The sequence below is a fragment of the Dermacentor silvarum genome, chromosome 3, assembly GCF_013339745.2.
Source record: "Dermacentor silvarum isolate Dsil-2018 chromosome 3, BIME_Dsil_1.4, whole genome shotgun sequence".
In the NCBI taxonomy this organism is placed as follows: domain Eukaryota; kingdom Metazoa; phylum Arthropoda; class Arachnida; order Ixodida; family Ixodidae; genus Dermacentor; species Dermacentor silvarum.
The window spans coordinates 198,815,455-198,839,437 of record NC_051156.1 but is presented as its reverse complement, the minus strand read 5'-3'; the positions used below and the strand labels follow the sequence as shown (position 1 = coordinate 198,839,437).

The 23,983-nt window shown below is 44.6% G+C and overlaps 2 protein-coding genes across 2 annotated transcripts; one reads left to right on the top strand and one right to left on the bottom strand.

Moving 5' to 3' along the window:
• Window positions 1-488: 488 nt before the first annotated feature.
• LOC119446454 (macrophage migration inhibitory factor homolog) lies at window positions 489-2,215 on the bottom strand. Its single transcript, XM_037710887.2, has 3 exons — window positions 1,989-2,215; window positions 1,094-1,266; window positions 489-636 (listed from the first exon to the last, which is right to left on the bottom strand). The coding sequence occupies exons 1-3, from the start codon at window positions 2,094-2,096 to the stop codon at window positions 567-569; spliced, it is 351 nt and encodes a 116-aa protein (XP_037566815.1). The 5' UTR covers window positions 2,097-2,215; the 3' UTR covers window positions 489-566.
• Window positions 2,216-2,570: 355 nt separating this feature from the next.
• LOC119446451 (uncharacterized) lies at window positions 2,571-22,025 on the top strand. Its single transcript, XM_037710885.2, has 9 exons — window positions 2,571-3,113; window positions 4,477-4,573; window positions 7,423-7,539; window positions 9,906-10,109; window positions 12,369-12,590; window positions 15,304-15,375; window positions 15,477-15,575; window positions 16,739-16,850; window positions 20,155-22,025. The coding sequence occupies exons 1-9, from the start codon at window positions 2,916-2,918 to the stop codon at window positions 20,696-20,698; spliced, it is 1,665 nt and encodes a 554-aa protein (XP_037566813.1). The 5' UTR covers window positions 2,571-2,915; the 3' UTR covers window positions 20,699-22,025.
• Window positions 22,026-23,983: the final 1,958 nt, after the last annotated feature.

The window sequence follows — 23,983 nt, the reverse complement described above, 5'->3', positions numbered from 1 at the left end:
GATTTTTCGGTGCTTTTAAGGCGTAAAAGCGCGCTAGTTACTGGCCTGATAAGTAAATCTGATAAGATGACGTATTTTGTAAAGATTCTCAAAGTGCCAAGCAGCGCCTACCGCGGCAGTGTACAAGCAACCCCGCCGCGCGCGCCGATCCAGGCGGCCGTGGTCCGATCCTCTTTGTTTGCCTCTGAGAGTGGTTCATGCCCACCGTGGGGTTAAGAAAAAGATTGCACGAGTCTAAAATGAAGCACTAGTAGTTACGTCTGTGCCACCGAGCGGCCTTCCGACAACACAAATCAAACAAATGGAAAATAAAAACAACTGTACAAAATACAGCCCAAGAGCTGGCTATCTTACTACAGGGCACAGAATTTTCCAATCTACTGCTTCACCGAAGCCGTATGACAACATAATTACTTGTTGTGCAGCTTTACGCTTGATTAAATGATGTCATGCGTGTGAGTCGTGCTTCAAAGGACGGAAAAATCAACTCGTAACAGAAAGTGAACGTTTATTCAAATCCAAGATACGCCTTCTCTCCATTTAGCCACAAGCAGGAGCTTGTCGCATCATCCAGCAAAAGTTTTGCCACTGTAGCCCACATTTGTTGCTGGCAGGTCAAAGTAGTTGATGTACATCCTGAAATGAAATTGCAGTTTGTTTTGATGCATCCACAGGTCAACTACCTTATATGACAACAGGCAACACCGATAGATATGTGAATTAACCGATCATTTCAAAACAAAAAAGTACATAAACAAAGTAGGTTTTAATGGGGACAAGAACTAATCTAGTAATCTGAAAATTTTAAAAAGAGCTCCAAAAATAAGCATTCGGTACAACTGACAATGGTCGCCAAGTTAATGTTGCTGAAGCCACCTGCAATTTTATGAAAACTATCGTGTGGTAACTGTGCCTTGTATTAATTCTGCTGTCAAACTGAAGCATCGCATTGGTTGCTTTCCTACACAAAAAGGTGGACATCCGTCATTTGAATTTGTTGCCGTCGCCGTTTCGCAGATGATATTTATATTGAGAAAACTTGGACGAAGGTAGGAGTAGGAACAGGGAGAGAACAGAAATATTTATTGTATACCTGTTCCCTTTGATGCCCAAAACCTTCTCAATGTGCTCAAAAAGAGCAGCTGAATGCTTCTTATTCTCCTTTGGAGAGAGGCAGCCAATGCTGTACAGGTTTGCAATGGCACATGGTTCATCAGTGGCCCCAAATGACATCAGTTGGCCGGGACTGATGTGCACCACAACATACTGAAACAAAAGAAGACACATCCATAAGAGACATATGTGAAGGCAATGGGGGGAAAAAAATATGAATGCCAACTTTTATCATTGATTGTGTACTTTCAATCCGTGGTCGAACCGCGCTATATCGCAGTTGACCGCAACAAACACCGTTAGTTCTCACGCAATTAGTGAATGAGCTTCCTCAAGACTCAAGTTTTTATCGCTTTCCGATACACAGCTGCGACTCCTAGACTGCGGAACGTAAACAACCATTTACTGCTGTCTGCCTTGTACTTTGTGCGAGTGAGGCTTTTTACCACACAGAATAAGGAAAAGAAGAAAGACTTCCCAGTGATCTCAAGTGCCCCGCAACGCACGACAACAGGTACAGTCGCGCTGCATTCCGCTAAACAAAAGTCTCATGCTTTGGTTACGAGTTCCGTTCTCGATTGCGTATCATGTAAAACAAGCGGAGGCAACTGACAGACATCTCTTAAAAGTTTGTTTTTTAGGCACCGCTCACATTTTTCAGTCAACTGAAGCCGTTGACTGAACCCAACCGCCGCCCTAATCGAATGGCTTCAGAAGCGAAAAACAAGGCAGCGCTGCACTTTGCGTCATAAGTTGGCGTAGTGCTGATTTAATACACGATGTACAAAAATAGGGGAAGGGGGTGGGGTTCGTGAAAGGCAGGCTGAAAAAAAGTAGTTGAAACGCTCGACCGGCATTCGGTGCCGTTATCATACCGAAAGCGGTTTTCCCAAGGAGTCCGCCACAACGTTCGCTGTCGTCTTCAAAAAGTCATTCGGAATGCTGCTTGCGGGGAGATTTGTGTTGATCGTAAGAGTTGGCATTTTGGGCTTTGAGTCGTCAAAAAGTGCTCACAAGAGAAGCAGACACGAGACGCTAACTGGCTGAAAACCGGCTAACAACTACAGAAAACCCTACAAAGCAAAAAACGCGGGGTGGGGGCAAGTGGGGAGAGTATTACCACGGTATTACACCTGTGAAAGGAGGTTCAAGGAATAGTCTCTCTCCTGTCTATTTTGTTTCTACACTAGCGCCGAGTTGCGAGGACAACCTGAAACTTCGACCACATGCTTTATTATAGCCTTCAAGATTAACAACACAACGTCGAAAATCTCTAAGGTAAAAATTTTAACGCAAAATTTTTGTCAAAATATTAGGCAATTTATTTTCAATAATGCATTTAATACTTGTGATATAAAGTACCGTATCTTGATACAAAGCGTCAGTACGCATTACTTCCTGTTTTATTTCTTTCTTCTCCTCAGCGTGCTGTAGCTTGCTCCTTCAGCATAAGCGACATCGAGAAATCAAGGTGGCTTCCTGTTGTTTGTTTGCGTGCGATCTGCGGGGTCTTCGCGTGGTACGAATTAGTACGAACCTAAGCTTCCCGTTCGATCGCACGTTGCCTCACCGGGTGGAATTAGATTAACCGAGCACTCTCACAGAGAGCCTTCATATTATCGTTCGCGAGCGGAGACGGCGATGTTGTGGTTGCACTCCAGAGCGAGCCCGGTGTGCCTTCCCAGCACTGCATAGTGATCCCCCCACCTCCTCGGCCGTCGCACGGGGGTTCCGTCTCCTTGTAGCTGCCGGAGCTGCAGCACGCTCTGATCGTCGATACACTCGAAAGAGAAAGAAGAAAAATGGCCGATTTCCTGCTTGAGCGCGAGCTGCCCAACCTTAAGGTTGCCGTGGACAGTAACACCTTGCTGGAAACTGACAATGATGACTGCATGGACTTAGACGAGAACACGAAGACGGAGAGAGGCGCCGACATCACGGAGCCGCCGCCGATCGTCGTGCCCGCACGAATCGCCGACCGCGCTCGCAAGAGCTCAGACGTGAGTAACTTTTCTTTTCTCGTCTTATTTCGATTCGTAACGACTAATCCCTTTCTTTTTTTGCCCTGGAATCCTAAAGCGACCCGCGGTTTAACAGCGCGGGTTCGCTTTCGGCTACCCGTGGCGCACGCTGTTGGGTCGTCGTGGTGCGCGAGAGTACAGTGCCATATGTGCCCTGGTGAGGCAGTGCCTGCCATTTACTTCTGGCTGATTTTTAATCGCCAGTTCCTCGTAAGTTTAGACATTTGAACGCAAGCGGAACCCCTTGTATCGCTACTTTCGTTGCAGCCGCTCTGAAATCTTCGCGGTTTGCGCAGGACACCGCACGGCGCACGGCTCCTCCGTCGCTCGACCGTGCTTGCGAGACGACTTCGTACGCTGTGTTATCTTACGTTGAATCTTTCTTTTCGCTTTGCGTCCAGTTATTTCCGCGTATCGGACACCCATTGATGCTTCCTGTGAGCGTTATTTCTTATAGGCGTTTACTTGGCCAACGGTTGAGCTTGGTTACGTAATATGTGAACACCGAACCAAGGTCGCGTTTATGTTCTGGAAAAAATGTTGGGACGGCATAAATACTTGCTACGGTGAAAGCTATCGCAGAATTAGTTTAGCTTGTCTTTTGCGTTCGACTATTCGCTTTTCTTTCGAGCTCAACTTGTGATTTCCGTCTGCACATATTAGGAACGTACGCGATAGCATAAATTGGAACAGCCACAATTTAATGTGGCGCAATTCAAATGTATACACGTATCATAAAATAAACATGTATTGTATTGTACCGAGACAGGTTGGTCATTTTGATTCCAAATGTGTGTGATCAATATTATCTTCTTGCAGTGTTCATTGCGCGAACATTGCGTGCAAACTCGGCCCATGTTCAATGTCCTAAAAGGTTATGATGTAGGTGTGTTGAAGGCCTATTTCTTCACTACAACGCTGGCACGCCACATTTTTTCTATCTAGCATTTGCTAGATGTCTCTGCACCACGCAGCCATACGTACGTTGATTGAGCGAGCATAGCATGACTATGTTGCTAAATATTCAAATTAATATTCGCATTTAGCACACAGTATTGAGGACTGCTCAAGTCACTGGATTTTCCCGAATCCTTCGAAATCCATGTCCACAAATTTTAATGCGTATTGTGCTTCTTCTTCTTCTTCATATTTTTTCCTTTCTCAAAATATTTTAGCTTAGCAGAGAATACACTTGATTGCCGTTTGACACTGGTTGGTGATCACCTTTGCATAATCTGTGAGCCATTAGGGCATGAAAGTGCCCCGATTGCTCACAGATCTTGACCTTGAGGTTGATGGCTTTAAGGAAGTCACTCTTGGCAACTGTTCCTTTTCTTACCAGGAAATGGCAGCAGACGACGTGGACGACCCTGAAGCCTACATGGTCCAGTATGCAGAGCTTTACCGGAGTCTTGGTGTTGACCCCAGGCGCCCAGGAGGTGTGACGCAATTTCTATTGCAGGCTTTATTTTTAACATTACTTTTAGACATGGAGTCACATTTTTCTCAGCCATCAAGTGAACCTAGCTTGCCGAACTCATATTCATATGTGCCGCAGTGACTCAGTGGATGTTAAGTGGTTGCGAGTTGAATCTTTGGCCACGTCAGCTGCATTTCGATAAGGTCACAATTTAAAAAAAAATTGTGTGTACAGCTGTTTGGCCGAACATTAGGTAACTTTGGGTAGCTCTTTGCTTCAGCGCCTTTCATAGCCCCTTTGCTGCTTTGGCATGATACTCGATCGATCAGTCAAACCTCATTATAACAAAGTTACATCTGACATACAAATGGCTTCATTATAAGTGTATATTTGCTATATGGTGGTACTTGCGATAAACATATTAGATTATTTTCTTTATATCCGTTAATTTGTTATGTTGTGCTTCAACTTTATCTGCAATTTCAGCAAAGATATCCATGGTGGAATATTCTCATCCACCTGTCATGGATTCCACTGCTGAGCACGGAGTCGCTGGTTTGATTCCCAGCTACCGCTGCTGCTTTCCAGTGGGGACTAGAACCCATCCATACACGTTTCCGCCGACCAGGTTAAATACTGCCGACCTACCCACCTTCTCCGCACTCCTCTCTAGCTCATTCTCTCATCTTCCTGCGTCAAGCAGAACCGACATCTTATCAGCTTCTGGTTCCGAGTGGAGGCGACATCTCTGCCATCCCACTGCTGCTGCTATTGTGACTGGTATAAAGCACTTGAAAAGATTGGGATGAAGAGGGAGAACGGTAACACGACCTTCCCCAATCATTTCAAGCGCTTTATACCCGTTACAATGACATACCAACAAGGCCGAATTTGTCAAGTCCTGCTGCTAGCCACCCCACCATAAAGCCCCTCCATCCACGTGCCACAGCCTCAACGTGTATCTAGGGGGTTTACCCCACCCTACTGTTGCGTAGAGTTGTGACCGTGTTGCAGCCGTGAAAGCGAAAATGCCAGAAGTGGGAACATCGTTAACAGGAAGTGCAGAAGTGGAACTGGTGTGTGTGACAAATCAGGGAACAGCTGCGCACATCAAAAGTTCACTACCTTGCAAAAGCGGCAGTGTCGTGCGGGTGGAGGGGGCTTTAGTGGGAACGAGGTGCGAAAATGCTTATGCATTGAAATGAAAGTGTATATTATAGATGCCCAGGTCGTCAAGAATTGTGGAGCCCTCCACAATGGCTACCCTCGTAGCCAAATTGTGGCTTTGTCACAGTGAGCCTCATCAATTATTACTTTATCATTTCTTGTCCATTCTGCGTACACATATATTTCAACATAAGCTGAAAGTGACCCATTAGGTTGATAATGCTCAACATAATTACTGGCACAAAACTGCGATGTTCGTGTAATAAGGAAGTTGAGTGTAGTTTACTGATTATACCGTGCATTTATTAAAATGTCGGCAATAACTGTGCCTGTCCACCCTACTGAAGTGGAAAGGAATGGGTGAATTTGTGATCAGTTCCTGTTTTCCGCATTGAATACATCGGTAAATAACTTTTAGAAAACAACTGGAAATAGGTGGCGAGACCACATTCATTGAACGAGAAACAGTACCTTGCACTAGCTACGCTTCCAGGTTCTTGCATCAGCTTTTTTCTTTTTTTTTATGTTGGATGGTCTGAGCAAGCGGTGGTGTGGTAAACGGCTCCAAAAGGCTAAAATTTGATCTGCACCAAAAGTTTTGGTGTTGACCCTACTGGGGGGACTGTTCATATAACATTGTCACATTATCATATTGAAGTACCTCGAACCTGTAGTCTATTGACTTGACAGCCAAATGAGCACTGCCATGTGGGTGCATCACCGACCATCAGTGCAATAGTCTGTTCAGTCAACAGTGCAGCATAGAACTTGAAAACCTCAAAAGCCTACTAATCAGTAACATTGGCATGTCTTTTATCTTCGGCATGCTTACACCAGCCTATCAGGAGGAACATATTCAAGTAAACCTTAAGTGAAAACTTATTTACACTGTAAAATTCATTTATCTTCTCACATTATATGAGACTGTGGTTTCCATACTAGGTCTATGCCATGAGAAAAGCCCCACAGCCAACAGCCTCAGTGTTGCCTTAATGCTTGAACAAACCCTACCTAACTCCATGCGAAACTCATGGATGCAGCAATAAAGTACTTACTGTGTATTATGTAAAAAAAAATTCATTGAAAACATTCCTTGGTGACACAAACAGGCATATTATTACTTTAGGTTTATCTCTGAGCTAGTTGCTTTTGTAGATGAACTGTTGACTGTAGACCAGGGTGCCACAAGTTCTTTGTGTCAGATTGAAGGAAGCACAAAATCACCATAAGGCTTGTCTTGTAGCACTGATACAGCTCCCGCTTGTTTATTACAGAGGCCAAGAACATTAAGCATCATTAAGATGCATTTGCATGACACTGATATTACACCTCTTGCTCATATCACCACACTCTTTATCAAATAATTTCTGGCACTATTATTGACCACGTGCAGTAACCATTGATTGAGGGTGACTTGCACCTTCTACTGCAAAAACAATAGCAGACATCTGCAACCAATGCACCTAACAGCTACTGCCTGTAACATGTGTCCTACTTTGAAATGGCTTTTTACTATGAGGCTCACAAAAAAATATATTTATACTTACCGCTTGTTTTCTTTAGCCATCAGGCACCATAACTTAACTAAAAGGTGAAATTATTGGTTAAGTAAGTTTTGAACCCAAAAGTTGTTCTGCAATTTCCTGCAGTGAGTTTACTTAACTTTTTTCATTTATTTTTTAATTTTTGTCATTACTATAGGAACCAGACTGAATGCTGTGCACGTCAGGGGCGTGACAGACATGACCACCGAAGATGTGATGGAGTACTTCAAAGACTGCGGCCCTACATCTGTTGACTGGATCAATGACTATGCGTGTGAGTCCCACTGGCCTTTATGCCGTGGTCCCAGATCTCCATGGAACTGCAACCACTGTATCTCAGTTACTACTTCAATCATGTTGTTGGTATGAATATGGCTTAAACTGGTCAATAAATTAATAATAGTTATTTTGAACTGCGTTATTTCAAAAGATTGTCTACAATGAACAGTGGCAGCAGCTGCTAAGCACTATTGGGGCCGTATTCTGAAACGTTCCACTTCAGCGAAAGGCGAAAGTCGCATTCAATAAGTCAACCGGCTGCTTACCCATGACGTCAGCATGCACTACCAACACGCGCACTCGAATGCTTCGCAAAACACACGAGAGGTCGCACCGTGCGAGTGCAGAGCGGCTCGGGTGTGTTGTTTTCGAATGTATCGGCCGCAGTACGACACAGGCGTGTTCGTTTATTCAATACATGTCGGGAGCACCCACTGACACCGTGACATCAATGGCGTACACTGGAACTACTAGGTGGAACTACTACTTCTTTTCCGGTTTTGCTCAACCAGGCAATCAGCGTGCGCCTGAAAGCGAAAAAAGAAATATCGCCCAAATGGAACATTTCAGAATACGGCCCTTGTAGTACTCACATTTGTATGCCAGCATCCAGTAGAAGATTCGATATCCTCCTGAGACCCGAGCACAACTGTGTGATATAATCGCTCCTCAGGGTGGTTTTTTATTGTCTACTGTTACGTTATGAACTTGAAAACAATTTTTAAAATTTGTGTATCACGGTTAGATGCCAAAAACTGCGTCTCCATGTACGTCAACATCTCCTCATGTTCGCTATGGTAAAAACTGCATTTCATTGCTTAAACACAGAGAGGAATATGGAACTACATATAGTACATTGCTGGCATGTCCAGTATTTTCATGCTATCTCAGTGATTTCGAAACACGTCTCTAGGTTGCTTTCGGCCGTTTTGGACGACACAGAGGTCTAGATCAATTGAGCGACAAATTCCTTGAAAGCGGATGACAAGAATATGAGTAAACCACTTCTTTACAGTTGCACATGCACCACACTTTATACCCAGAATGAATATTTTGCCTAGTCAATTCCGAGTGAATTTATAAAAAATGTAGAAGGGGGCAATGTGCAATGTATTGTACAAGGGGTCTTAGGAGGGTATACAACACCCAGTGTAGGTCTAAATGCAAAAGGTATTTGATGCTCGTGGCTGTTTTTCAAACCTGCTTGAGTGGTTTTGCTATCTACATGATGTATGCGTATGTTGTAACATACATTATTTATCATAAAAGAAAAGACTGTTCTGACTTGCGTATCTTGAAGAAAGAAGAGTCACCAGGCTTTTGCGTTAAGAAATATGAGTCTCCAGGGCTTTTGCGTTATAAGTCTGCTCTGTAATCAAAATTTGTTATCATGTGTTTTTATCGTTGCAGCTATAGCTGTAAGCTCCATTGCCGGTGGCAACATCTTCTGAGCTTTTAGTGCGAACAAAAGTATGTCTGGAACATTATTGTTGGGCACAGCTCATCTTGGCATATAACAGCCAAAAGTAGCTGTTTCGAAACGGCATTGCTCCTGTAGCCTGTGCTTACAGACAAGGCTTCCTGCTACGTATTGGTGCGACGGTAATGTGAGCTTTCAAGTGCTGCCACTGGAATGAGTCATCCCATCTCCTTGTTCTCCCTTATTTCCTCGCAAGTTCAGACCTGTAAAGAAAATTGTTCAATTATAATTAAGACTAATCAATTTTCGTAGTAAACATGTCATAGTCAAATAAACATACCGTCATAGTATGTTCGTTCCCCGATAGTACAAAATTACTGCTTTATGAATTGTTTTTTTCCTAGAGTTATCGCAGAATGAAAGATGTAAATGCACTGGTTAGCGTACCCACCACAGATTATTTCTTTTGTATTATCAACACTTTGATATTCTCAGACTCCACTTTGACTATTCCTTGTAGCTTTTGTGTGTTAGTTATGTCTTCTTTACTATTATTAATTTTTTTCTCTCCTGCATGTATATTGAGTGTATTTTAGTAACTGGTATGCATTCACCCCTGTAATAGCACAACATAGAGCTGACAGTATCAATAAATAAATGAATAAATGTTTTGGTCTTTCGATAAATAGATAGTTCTAGTTTGTTACATACGGTAAATGTGATAGTACTAGAAGCGTAGACTGTTTAGCCAGTTGGTGCATCGTGTAGTGCCTGTTCAGCGTAATTACGGGCGGGAAGAGACGAAGTGGGACAGGACAGATGCCGCTTCGTCTCTTCCGACCCGTAATTACGCTCAACGACACTACGTGGTAGTACTAGCACATCAAGTTAGCTATGTCTCTCTTACTGTTGTCACATCGTACACTGTCACTTTGGTTCAGGTAATGTGGTGTGGCAGCGGAACCAGGATGCTGCTCGTGCTCTGGAGGAGTTGAGCCGGCCACTTCTGGTCAAACCCAAGGTCCGGGAAGAACACGATTCGCCCACTCTGGAAGCAAAGCCCCCTCCGATTTGCGTGTCTCCGTTGAATCGGACCGAGCAGACAACAGCCACCGGAAGCATCATCCGCCAGCAGTCAGCCGAGAGTAGGTGTCATGCATTGCCATCATTTTATGGGCGCATGGTCGGTGTGTCATCGCACCTTTTCCTTTATTTAATGGTACTGTAGCGGCATCACCGTCAGCTGCGCCACCGAGGAAGAAGCCACGTTAATGGCATGTGACGCGAGGTCACATGCTCCCGCAAAGAAGGAATTGGCCAGGAGAGTTCCTCCGCCCTTTTTTTTTTTTTTTTTCTCCGCCTCTTGTTTTCATCTGTCTACGGGCGATGTGCGCCGCGGGCCTCTAGTAGGGTGCCTCGACCTGCCGCGCTCGGAGGCGTGCACATTGAGGCACCCTAGCCTCCAGGATCGGTAGCTGTGGCGGTCACTCCAAATGTTCGTATTAAGCAGATTTCTTTTTTTTTTTGCATTGAGGCTCTGGAGAACCAAACAAACGTTCCCATGTTTGTTATATGCGAGAATTCTGCATAGCTGAGTTCATCCTAAGCCTAAATTTTGGTCGCAGTTACGAGCATATTTCATAAATAGCCTTCATAAACACTTTTATTTGCAGTGCAGATCATTCCTGCTGAAACTGTGTAAGCAGAGTGCTTGTTAGCCGTGTCCCTACCGAACAAAGTCAGTGTTACAAACAATCAACATGCTAAGCAATAAAAGTTCTTAGTATATTTGATGACATGTCAGTATCGTTTGACTTTGACTGTAGTAGTACCGTATTTACTCGCATATTGAACGCACCCCCAACTGTGGTCGTCAAAATTCGGATTTTTTTTTTCTCCCACGTAATAAACGCACCCTGAACTTGCTGCCATGAAGTAGGAGAGACACGGTAGGATTCGGTGTCCGATATGGCGTCCGGCGGGTGCGATTGTATCGGACGCCAAATCGTACCGTGTGTCTCCTATTTTTATTGTGATAGCAATCATATGGACATTCCACGCGCATTTTTGCCGTCGGCGCCGATGAGCGTAGCTCTATCTCCCGCGTTCTAGGGAGCAAAGCGGGGATGAAATGCGTCGTATTCCGTTGGGCGCATGGCCCTACATTGAAAGCAATCTGCGTCGGGGGCTGATTCTAGGTGTGATGGCGGCTTATACCTTCGTACGTGCTCCGTTCTCGCCGCTCAGTTTGCGTTGAAGTGTTACACGGCACGGAGGTCATTTTGCTCGCTGTTGCTCCTGCGCTTGCTCACACCAGTGTCTTGACAGCAAGTGCCCGCGGTCATCAAGTGTGATGCATTCATATTTGCCTGTGCGCGCTGACACCATGCTTGTTAATCTACATAGTTATTGAATGTTCGCAAGTTTATACGGCTGATAGCACTACTGTCCTCACTTCTTATAGCTGCCTATGCATTTGCTATTGCAATCGATGGTTCGCCTTTCGGCTGAAACTGGGCTTTTTTAGAGGTGGCCGCGGAAGAAAAATCACCCAAAATTTTACCCCACATAATGTACGCACCCCACAACATTGTGCATATTTTTTGCGAAAAAAAAAGTGCGTTCATTATGAGAGTAAATACGGTATTTTTTTTATATTCTAAGGTTGGCAGGTATGCTTTATAACAGCAAACTTGCTTAACCACTTGAGGGTCCTTTTTTTTTCTTTTTTGCCAGATGCGACCCCCAGGGTCGATTTTGTTTAGTGTAGATTTAAAATCTCCAGATTCATCTATTTAAAAAAAATTACTGTAATTTTTTGTAATTTTTTAGAGTGACCATAAAGGGACAAAAATATTTCCTGTAGGTAAACATGCATTGTTTATTCATGAATACAGATGGGCTTGCATAAATACTTAAACTAAGAATAAAAAGTAGATACACTGGAATAGATATATTCTGATTCAGCACTTCGGCAGTAGTCCTCATCGAAGTAATTGGCTGCACGAGTGGTCGTTGATTCACCGGCGAAAAGGAGCCGTGGAATAAAAACCTAGAGTCTACGGAGTGGAAAAAAAACATTTCCTGTATCCACGCAGGGTAGCAGCACTTGCTGGGTAACAGAGAGTTGAAAAATCACTGCGTTTTTCAAACATATAGACGGCGTCGTAAATATATGGCATTACCTATATGGGACTTGTTCGCAGCGCCGTATATCGACGTCTCTGACCCTCAAGGCTTAAACCCGGCATTGGTGCATTTAAAGACCTGCACAATGCTTTTTAACCATGAGCCATGTTTTACTAACTTTATTCGCATGGGTTATGTAATCGCAACAAAAATGGAGTAGCAATCAGCTTGGTCCGGTGAACTGAGACTTACCCATTTGGGCATTTAAAACGCAGCTGGAGCGGGAGATGGAAGCGAAGAAGTTGTGGTGATGTCGGACGACGAATTTGGCGATGATGCGGGCCCATCCGAGCCACCTGCCGCCAAGGACACTGTGGCGGGGCGTGAGGAGCTGGACGTCTCTGAAGTTGGGATTCCAGTGCCTCCTGGAGAGTGGCGCCGAGCTGTCAGGCCGCATCCTAAGGCCAAAATGCTGCTCCTGCGCTTTTCAAATAAGTGTAAGTGCTGTCATCTCCTTCTGCCTCCTGTGTTTTGTAGTTCAGAGTCGCCTCCCTTTAAAGCCCAAATGCAGTGAAATGTTTTACTGAGTAACAAGCCTTGCTTCACATATTGCAGCCTCTGTGCAAAATGTTACGTTTGAAATACGAGTGGATCCATCACGAAAAGCTCCACAAAAATAGACGTTTCTGATATGGAAACTGGAAGAAGAAAAAAATGTTGCCATTAGTATCGCTCGCAGGAAATGATGCAGAACTGAAAGCATTCAGAACCAGCACGACACCTGGACGTGACCTCGAGGTCAGGCAGTCCTCGCGGTGCTCGGAAACATTTCGAAAATTGCGGTCTGGAATTTGCATCATATCCGCTAACCACCAGGTGCCCGCATCATCTGTTTACATATTACAGTCAACGACCGATTTTCCGGACGCTTGATTTTTGAACATGCACAATAATTCGGACAGCCTTCGCAGCTCCGCCACGTACCCCCAGAGTCAATGTATCAGAACGTCTGAAATTTCGGACACACAAGCCCTCGCCGTCCGATTTTCCGGACTTTTTGCCATAACCACAGGTCTAAAATGGCAATAATCGAATCCACCACCACCACTAGTTGTGTGGCGGTGGTGAGGTTGCGGGACCAAATCCCGGCCCCGGCAGCCGGATTTCGATGGGGGCGAAATGCAGAAATGCCCGTATACCATGCTTTGGGTGCACGTTAAAACCCCAAGGCCGGTATTTTGTAGCGATGCCTCTCCGGTAATAATGCCTTTTCGCTCTTATTGCACTTTGTCAGTGGTCAGAGCGACGGTCCGCTCGCATTATCAACGGGATCAGCTGGCCGTGAGCGGTGGATGGTAAGACTACTATAGAATAAGTCATAAGGCATCGCTACAAAATCACGGCCCAGGTGTTCAAAAGGAATTCGGAAGCCCCTCACTACAGCGTGCCTCTTAATCATATTGTGGATTGACACGTAAAACCCCAGGTGTATGTTTTTTTGCAGTCGATCCTGGATATATCGAATTCGAAGGGGATCACAAAATAGTTCGATATATCTAATTCGAGATATAAAATAGCCTAACTGACGCTTATCTGAGATCTCCGCATATCTCGGACAGTTTCGAGGGGGAACTTCCCGATTAGTTTCTCCAAGGCTGTGTCGAATGCACAGCCTTAGCACTAAAGTTGACTTATTTCTTGCTCACAAACGTTGCAAGTTGCTTCCACTGTGGAACGGTCTTCGCAACATTAACCCTAAATGCCCGTGTCGCCTGGATGCAACACAGTGGTGCACCCCTCGTACTTCAAAGTGCTTGTTGGGCGTATTTATTCGACATAAGGTAGAAATGGACGCACCACAGAAGCAAACTGGTATGTATGGATATGTGCCATGCCACCAGCAGCGCACTTGTACTGTGAATTGTGCATGAACATGCCCAGCAGCGTGTCCATTACAATACTTTGTTTAAACAGCCGATTGTCGTACGTGGACAACGATCCAGGCGGACTATTGTGTCGGGTTTGGAACAACGTCTGGTTGGAACCAGCTGTCCACTCCTCTCTCTTGCGTGCCGCTCAGCACTCCCACACCTCGCGGCCAGCTGCGTCCCTTCGTTCTCAGCCCTTCCCCTCCGGCCCCTGTGCTGGTGACTGCTGACGCTACACACACGCTGCTAGTTTCAAAAGTGGCTTTCGGCTTGCAGAACATCCGAGTCCATTTTCACTCGCATATAACCGTGCAAGCATGAATGAAACATGTTCAGCGCGGACCTGCAAATGGCACAGCGATGCATGCCGCTGTCACAAATGTCTTTCCGCGAAGTGTGGATGTGGCGTACAGTGGTTTTGTTAAATTCAAACTGTAATGTAATGATCCGTCCAAGTGGAGGTTGGGGTAGGATTCATTTTGGCTGCTCACGGAATCCTAAAGTGCCGTTCACAGAAAGCTTCTGTCTACAAGAAGACGAACCCGGCAGCGCAGTATCTTCAGTTCGGTATCCCATGCCTGGCACTTGTCAGTGAAAAGATTGAGTGCCATCCACTGCTTTTTTGTGGAACATATATATAACACCAGGAGGCCTTTCGCATTCTTAAAGCAGTGGCAACCTGCTGTTGCCGATAACGAACAGCTGCAGTTTGCACAAACCATTAGTATACGCACAGCAAGCAAAACTAGAAGCACCCTGCTTATTTTTTCTACATGGCATGTACTGCCTGCCCTTCAGGTTGAATCTCTGTTAGACAGCATCTGCCAAAGTAGTGTTGTTTCAAATTTGTCGGCATTAAATATTTCTAGTGACGCGAGGAGTGATCGTGTCTCCGTTAGGTGAAGTGCCCTTGCAGGGGTGTGGTGCAGCGTTTGATATATCGAATGTGACAGTGAACGGGAGTTCGACGTACGCCTAGTACATCGCTTTACTTTTGCATGGGATTTTAAGGTAATTTTACTACTGCTCAGTACATACAATAATTCTATGTATCCGAGTTTGATATATCAGGGATCGGACTGTAGTAAGCATGGCAGCTATTGGCCAGGTTTCTTAAGATGTCATGACTTGAGCAGTGCCTCCAGTGGGACCAGAAACTACTCTCTTATGCTTGGTGAGGCAGTGGCACCATCTAGTGCCCGGGAGCAATATCATTTTGGTAATCTGTTCTATGTATGGCTGCTTTTTATTTGAATTTTGTGCGTAACCTTTTTGCAAACAGATGACAAGAAGATGCCTGGAGCAGAGAAGCACAGTGACTTCTACAAGAAATATGGAAACCCTAATTATGGAGGTGCGTATGGTGCATGTTGTTGACTCTGTTGCCTCGGGTTGCCACTGCAGACGGTGCCAACTGTGATTCTTTGGTTCTTTTGTTTACTTGGCCTGTCCCAGGAATGACTGGCCTCATCAGCAACTCCAGGAAGCGCAGAATGCGGGAGGCGAAGAGTGCTTCTTTTGCACTGGGCAGCGCCAGGTCCATGGACACTGGAGGTGCGCTCTTTTTGTTTCTTTTTTTTCACGGCGCTAGCTTTGTGGGTCCTTTTTCTGTCTTGATGTGTCTGTACATCCATCCATACGCCATGTCACAAATCTAGCTTCCTTACAACCTCCATAGTGGCTTCAGGTACTGCATTGTGGGGTGTCACGTGCTCTTGGCAACAAAGGAATGGCAACACACGGTAGTGCAGAAATAAAAGGGCATTTATTGCACCTTCTACAAAAGATTGCTAGCTAGCCAAACTACACTCGGGGAATGATATATGCTAAGGAATCGAAGGGGTTCAGGAGACGCCAGATAGTCAAGTGTCCCCACGGTGTGAAGTTGTCAAAATTTTTTAAGCACTTTATAAGGTTTTAAGCACAAATATAAGGTTCTTTTTTTTCTTCTTATTCTTTAACACCGATAATTCCTGTGGCTCTCTATGTTTCCATACATTCATCCTTAGGCATGCCACAAATCTAGCAACCACCCACTGCAGTGGATCAGTGGCTATGGCATTAAGCTGCTGAGCACAAGGTGGGGGGTTCAATTCCCGACCATGGCACCTGCATTAACATGGGGAGAGAATGCAAAAGTGCCCATGTACTGTGGTTGGGCAAGAACCCGAGGTGGTCAAAAGTAATACAGTCTTCCATTACAGCAGTCCTCATAACCTCCTGTGCATTTCCTGGACTTTAAACCTCATAATCTATTTTAAATCTATCAACCTACGCAATGTATGTAATTCATTCATGTACCTGCATGGAGGTTAGCTAAATGTTTGTTCAATACTCATTGTAAAGCACTTACAGTATCTATAGGCAATTCTTGTGCAAGCATTTGTGAACATCAGGTGCTACCATCTATGGCGCCATTGTTTTGTGCCGAGTCACAATCGGTTTACCACATACCAAAGGATCAGTTAAGTGGCTTTCAGTAAGTTCTCAGCGTGTAGAAAACGGAGCAGCTGCACTCCACCACCGCAAACAACTTTCACTTCTTGATCTTTTCTTGTCCTTTGCTAGTTTTAGTTAGTACATTTTTTGCAGACATACAGGAATTGTGCGTTGTGACAGCTGCACAGGTTAAATTGGGCTGTGAAGAATTTATATTGCCATTGTGAACTGTTTTGGCCACGGCTTCGTTGTATGCAATAAGTTGTGACGCATTCCAGATGACAGTGACAGAGATCGGTCCCTGTTGGGAGCCAGGCAGCGTGCAGTGAAGCGGATGCGCATGAGGATGTACGCCGATGAAGAGGAAGAGAAGCAGCGGCGTGGAAAAAGGTGAGCTATAAATGACATGCGAAGTTCCGTCTGCAGGCGTTCTCGCGTATCTAACTTCCCCGTGGCTTGTCGGCTGCGGGCCAGCCAAACGAAGCCACTGGCAAAAAAAGCAAGCCTGTACATCTGGAATGTGCGGTTTCAAGTTGCTCTTGCAGAGTATTTGACATTTTTCTACCAAATTATTAGGCTTGTGTGAGTATACTACCAATTTCTTGGTTCGAAGTGAAGTCAAAGCAAATACTAATGGTGTCAAATAATTTTAAAGGATGTAGTTCGAATGATTGTGTGATATGCATAAAACTGATACAACAGCCAGAGTTGACAAATAAAAAGCAACAAAACAAGGCCCTTTGCAAGGATGAAGAGTTTCACTTCTGGAATCAGTTCAATTTTTTTCCCCCTTCTTTTCAAAGTGCTGTTATTCAGATATTTTTATGCAAATAAGCAATTTGAATGTTTTTGATAATGCCAGCTGTACAGAGAACTTGTTTACAGACTTCTGCTCAGTGTTGTGGTTCAGCGTGCTAGAAATTTCAAAATTCTATGATTGGAGGTACTAGTTTGCTGTTATAGTTTAGTTGTTCTTGAAGAGGATTTTAGACCAGCGAAACTTATGCAATAAGAAAAAAAAAACAATTTTTCATTCTTACATTATGGTGCCCGGCATCTGCCCGTTTATTTCTTTTTAAAAAACATTACTTTGTTATGATCACTATAATTCACTCATGCGAGATGTCCAGCAGTAGTCCCAGTTCTTCTTGCTTCCTGTGGCCATTTCACTTTTGTGTGCACATGTGCATGTGTTCAGGCGTGATGTGATCGTTGTTTATAGATTTCGTCTCAAGCTCACTGGCAATGCCAGCTTCAAGATGCTTACAATTTCACATAAAAGTTATTCAGATACCGGCAACGATAACCCACGATGCTGCTGGCCGAAGTCACTGGACTTTTGACAGTGCATCAGAGGAGAATGAAGCCTTCAAGTGGCGTGCAATAAATGTCAGTTCCCTGTGCATGAGGGAAGCATTAGTTCAAGTTTTATTCTTCTAGAAATTGCAGGTCATGAAAATTTAGTTTTACTTCCGTAAACTAAATTTTCATGTTTTTCCTGAAATGGAGTGAGTATGACATTTTTCGATGTATGTGTAAGCATGTATAATTACGTTTCACCATGTCAACCGAGTTAGAATAAGTATGCTTTATACACGAGTGTCTTGTCTAATATACCAATTTGTTTTTCAAAAGTCGCAAGTAAAAGGTGCGACTTATACACCGAAACACACAGCACTTCAAATAAGGAATAGCATAATACAGTAGAACCCCACTGTTACGTTCCCGGGTGCTGCATTTTCCCGGCTGTTACGTCGTTTTTGGCCGGCCCCGGCACAGCTCTCATAGAACCCAATGCATTGGAAACCCCCCTGTTACATTGCAACTGTGGGACCGTTCCTGCATCATACGTTGCAAACTGCCACCCCACGCCGGCCCCAGCAGCTATTTTGACTTTTCATGTCGCTTGGCTTGGTTGCTTGACGATGGCATTGGCCACCCAAAAGTGCCGGGGGCGACACTTATGACGGTTTCCGCCAGCAAAAGTATGGCCTTTGAGATCCGTATTTTCTATCTAAAGATGGTGTCTATGACGCGTTGCGGCCCTAAAATTGGTTTTGGCTCATAGATGTTCCGCATAAAGTCCAAGGGCGATAACGCCGTCGCCGCGCGCCTTACGCTGTATGTGCGAGTGAAAGCGTGTGAGGGGAGCCGACGACCGCGTCTCGCACGCGAAAGAAAAGCAGGGAGGAAGCGCACCTTCTTCCGTTGCACTCGAGGCACCGGTGAGGGAGCAAGGAGGCATTAACTGCGTACTGCGCGGCGGCGCGCGGTCGCACGGGCCGTATCTTGAAAGTGATCTGCGATGGGGGCAGAGTCTACGCAGTGTAGGTGCGTCAGCGGCTCGTAGCTTTGTGCGTGCTGTGTGTTCTCGGCGCTCAGTTTGCGTTGACGCGATAGACAACAGCACAAAGGTCACTTCGCTCGCTTCTGCAGCGGCGCTTAAATTCCTCACCCCAGTGTTTGACAGCCCGTGTCCTCGCTCATCGAGTGTGATCTTTGCCTGTGGGCGCTGACACCATGCTCGTTAATATAGTTAATAAGCGAATGTTTACAAGTTTATACGTATGATAAAACTACTATTGTTACTTTGTATAGCTGTCTACTATAATGTGCTATCGCAATCGATACTTCGGCTGTCGGGCGAAACTACGACTTTTTTTCACACGTAATAATGAAAATAATATTTTGTGCAGTTCAACACTACTCCCATTTCTAAATTTTGCCTGTTTCCCAGCTCTTACGTTTTTTTTTTTTTTTTTTACGTTGCCGTGAAAAACGTATCAGTGGGGTTCTACTATATTCAATCAAATATTGAAAAATATTAATTATTCGCACAAGCCTACACTATACATACTTTGAGATATCAGCAAACAAATATTTGCTTTGCTGTGATCGATATTGTCACTGTCTTGCATTTTTCAATTGCATTATAGAGAAGACTCATTGAAATGAAGCTTGTGGAAATAAATTTTAGATGTACTTCGTTATATGTGACGTTATATCCGTGTTCGGTTGTATTTGGTGGTTTACTAAGTGCAGGTTTTATTCCTTTACCACTTTTTTGTGTCCTTTATAGGTTGCTTTCATTAAATCTCGCTGCTATGGGCTTATAAAAAGAGCCACGTGTGCAGTGCAGTCAGCACTGTGTCTTGCATAACAGATAACCCACTTATTAATGCCTGGCAAGCTAGTCGTGCAGCAAATTTCAGTGAAGTAAAGTTGGAAAAATCGCTTTTAGTTGAGAGGCACAATGCATGTGACAACATTGTGCCTTGTGATGGAGTGGGCAGACTGGGTATCACTTGTTTCAGGAAACTCGCACAGTAGTTGCAGAGTCATTGTGTGCACATACACGTGCAGGATACATGCGGAGCATGTGCGCGTACACCAGTTTCCCTTATGCCTGGGATGCAGAATTGAAATGGACAAATATACAGCACTTCCTGCTTCACATTTCAAAATGTGCGTTGGAAGTGTTTCTTTCTTTTTTTTTTTTTTTTTCTTGCACTGTCCTCAAGTATGCATGTAACAATAACGAGCTTAGTTTGCAACCATTCCGCACCTAAGGGACTCTTTGCAACTTTCTCACAGACCAAGTGCTGCGAAGTGCCTCTGTGGCTGCGATGTAAATGTCTTAGGGATACAAAAAATTAGTAATGGCATCATTATTTTTCTATTCCTGCTTGAACAGGCCCGGGGCCTTGGGTACACCAACACCTCCCACGCCATGGTCTACGCCAGGCAACTCACCGACCTCGGACGAAGAGACCTTTAGCCGCTCCCTCAGCACCAGCGTCAGCGGCAGCAGCGTCTGGGACCGCCTGTCTGGTGGGCGGGCCAACTTGTTTTCTAGGCAGGACCACGAAGACGTTGACGAGTATGGGGACGACGAACAAGATAGATTTCCGGTTCCCAGACGGTCGCGCTATGTTGACCTGGACGACCCAAGCTTGCGGGATGACTACGACCCCACCGACGACAGCTATGGTGCCAGCGGCTACGGCGATGATTTTGGGTTCGAGGACAGGTCGGGTCACGGGTCGAGAAGGGGTGGCCACACCCGGAGAGATGATGAGGATGACGAAGGCGACGATGAAGACGCGCGTCGACCCCTGTCAACTGTTCGAATGGCCGGCACAGATCTGCGGTCCAAGCTGGAGAAGCTGAGGCAGAGCCGGTCAGCACCGGAACGTATGAACGCACTGCGAATTTCTGTGTCCAACGAGGCACCATGATTTGAGGGCAGATGTGGCCGTGCTGTGGATTTCTTTGGGGGTTAGACACTGTGGATGGGTTTTTGTGTCTCGATGAGGGTGTAAGGACTTGCTTCCCTGAAGCATAGTCCGGAACATTGCCATTGCTGCTCAACGAGCAGCAAAATGGAAGCAACAGCTTGCTGAGAGGTTTTCATTCTTGTTTAAACAACATTGTTTTTCGAAAATGTCATGTGAGCACTCGCGTGAAGATGGGAAGCATGGCAAACGTCGGTGACAGAGGGTTGACAAATGCTTTGTTTTACTCGCATCACTTGCAGTTTGGAAGCCAGGTCTAGTGAACTTATTCTGCTGTGTCCCCAGGGCACCTCTAGCTGTCAAATCTCTCTTTCAGATTGAGCACTTGTGCTTAGGCACGCAACAAGCTGCTAGTCAGATGGTTAAATACTGTCATGGCAGATAGACTCTAAGCGTTTTGCAAGCAACTGCCAAGCTATACCCTAGGGCAGTGGATTAAAATGGCATGTGCTCCCAATGCGTGTGATATCTCGGCAACCACTGTATTTTTCCTTATTTGCAGTTGGCTTTCTTGTTGTTTCTTAGTATGTTAGCCCTGATGCGTCAATAAAATTGGGCTTATAGTTTACGCTCGAATGACTGCAAGTAACTTGCAAGAAAGGAATGTCACTTGAAGAAGTCTTGTTTCAAATTGTGTTGGTGGAAATTGCAGAAGATAGAAGAGGGAATCACTCAAGACTGTTCAATTGTTTAATATTTCAGTTACAACTAGAAGACTTCACTAGAAGAGTTGGTGCGGTTTGGTTGACCGGTGTATTGCAAATCTGAGATTGCATAATTCAAGTGTTGCAACATGTTGCAATGTAGTTGCGCTCGGGTTAATGGTGCTTGTCAGTTGAAAACCTTCTTTTTTTTGACATAGACTAATTGTGGTGCACAAACCAAGACTGCCAAAAATTTTGTTTTATTTGTTATAAAGCAGTAGCATGCATAAATGACCCGAGAGCAGAAACGTTTTCCTTTTAGTTCAACAAAAAAAAGTAAGCCTGTGAGTTAATCATGTGAAACTTGTTCCCAGATTTTTTTATGCAGTTTCTGAGCTTGTGTTGTTGTCATTTTGATGGATTAACTCTGCTGGCAGCGCATGTCATCGGCTCCTATAAATACCCTCTCAAAAGGCATCACATGCTACAAGTGTCGTGTTGCATGTTGCCCAAGGTACACGAAACGTTTGCAGGCCTGGATGCTTCCCTTCCCTTGAAATGTTTTTGTCATTGTTGAACATTTCATGTTTAATATGAAAATAAAGAAGCTCATTACGGTGGCAGTTTATGCAGTTTCTCTGTTTCGCATGGATACTCATGTCACAAAATGTTTTTGGAGCAGCAGCAACTTGTTTCGAGCCCAACATTTCACAAAATCCACCCATGTAGGCATAGGTACTGCTAAGGTTGGCACCTTTTCCAGAAAAAATAAGAACGGCACCTAGAAGGGAATACACGAAAACCAAGTGGTACCCCAAGTACAAATATTGCACGGTTTATTGAAAGGCTTTATATAAAATTTGGTGCACATTCAAAATATTCATGCTGTTGCAAATAACTTATACATAAGGCATATTAATAATAGCCTACGAACAACACAGTCAAAGTCTAGATGGCAACAATGTGTAACAATGCTTTAAGGAATTCGGAAAATCTTTAATAATTAATTCGTCTGTGACAATTCACTTGTCTACTATGTATGAACGCCCAACAGAGTGCTTGCAATGGAGCTTATAATTGGGAAAAAACAGCAAATGGTATGGCAGGACGATTCGGCACCCGGCAACATGAGGGAAAAAACCGGTCGTGCTGGTGGAAAACTGGTTAGGTGGAAACTCTAGCTACTGCTACATGCTGTAGGTATGTTTTAAAGCGATAGCTTTAGTTCGGTCACTTTGCGACGGGCGTTGACCCATCTCGAATAATAAAATCCAGAAGGAGAGTCAACTTTCGCCACTAGGTATGTGCCGTCTGCTGTGTTGCCGAGCAGACATGGGCCACTGGGTATACTCGAATGGACAACCAGCTGCTGTCTGGCCTAATAGACAACTTGGGCCATTGGATATGTGCCCGACAAAGAGACAACTTCGGCACTGCACATCTGATATTGGTAAGTGCCCATTCTTGGCCTATGCCCTAGAATGGATGTGCCAAGGTGACAGAAGGAAGGCAATGGCTTTCTTCTAGATACATCGCCCTTGTTGGAAGGACCTTGGCCGATCCCGCGCAATGAAAACCAGGAGGAGAGCAAGACACCTGACAGTTTGGTGTGTGCGTGAGTGACATCGCGGACAAGGGAGCGAGGAGGGCACACGCTAAGGCCCCTAGATTTAGCGCGTGCCAGCCGCAAGTGCCCCATCCGCAGTTCTGGATACTAGGGTCAGTGGGGGCTGCTGTTGATCGAGTTGCAACTGAGTTGCTGTGATTTCAAGATATACTATGTTGTATCATTTAGCATTGTGGTTGGCAGCGAGATTACCACAATGTGTGTCTGCTGATGTTCCCAAGGTTTTGCGATTCACGGATGGCATGGAGATATTCAGCAGGTTACACAACAAAGCTATCACCGAATTTTACGGTCATAGTTGATGGCTTCTGTCACAATATTTTTCAGTAGAACCGTTAATATATAGAGCTACTCTAAAAAAAAAAATGGACCCTTTGGGGCAACTCTTGTCCCCAAACAACAATCATCGTCTTGCTTGCGTTTCCGTTCTTGAAAACACTCTGCTCGCTACTTTCTTGTCAAGATCGGTATGTGTCATGCTGATAGCGAGGCGTTTATGACTTGGAAGTACCGGCACACAGCGTTGCAGAAATTTAAGCTAGGAAATTAAAGCATGCAAATAAAACTGGTGACGACTTGTTAGCGGGTGATAAGCCCCCTAAGTGTGCATTCTTTAGAGTGTAGTGTAACAGGTACACTCTGGCATCTTGTGAGATGCCGTCATCTTAATTAGACAGTTGTACGTGATGGCCATGAACTAAAACAAAATTATTGTTCGTTTATATATGTAATCGAAACAGTATGTCAGCCTTTTTTCAAAAAGTCACAGGTTGTATAGGTCACGAGGTGAGCACTGCAACATAATTATAATAAACACAGAAAACAATTAGTCATTGCTTAAAGCAATTAAAAGGAGCAGCAAACATGAAGTAAAGCCATTGTAATACAAGATTGTCAAATAAAATATATATGAATGTTTCTTGGCATTAACCTTTTTTATCCCATGCACATATTAGC

Excerpts from the sequence above, each read along its gene's own strand:
- LOC119446451 (XM_037710885.2), top strand. The coding sequence starts at position 2,916 with ATGGCCGATTTCCTGCTTGAGCGCGAGCTGCCCAACCTTAAGGTTGCC. Across the intron at positions 3,114-4,476 it reads GCGCTCGCAAGAGCTCAGAC|GAAATGGCAGCAGACGACGT; the intron begins GTGAGTAACTTT and ends TTTTCTTACCAG. Across the intron at positions 12,591-15,303 it reads CCTGCGCTTTTCAAATAAGT|ATGACAAGAAGATGCCTGGA; the intron begins GTAAGTGCTGTC and ends TTTTGCAAACAG.
- LOC119446454 (XM_037710887.2), bottom strand. The coding sequence starts at position 2,096 with ATGCCAACTCTTACGATCAACACAAATCTCCCCGCAAGCAGCATTCCG. Across the intron at positions 1,267-1,988 it reads CCTTGGGAAAACCGCTTTCG|TATGTTGTGGTGCACATCAG; the intron begins GTATGATAACGG and ends CTTTTGTTTCAG. Across the intron at positions 637-1,093 it reads TTGGGCATCAAAGGGAACAG|GATGTACATCAACTACTTTG; the intron begins GTATACAATAAA and ends ATTTCATTTCAG.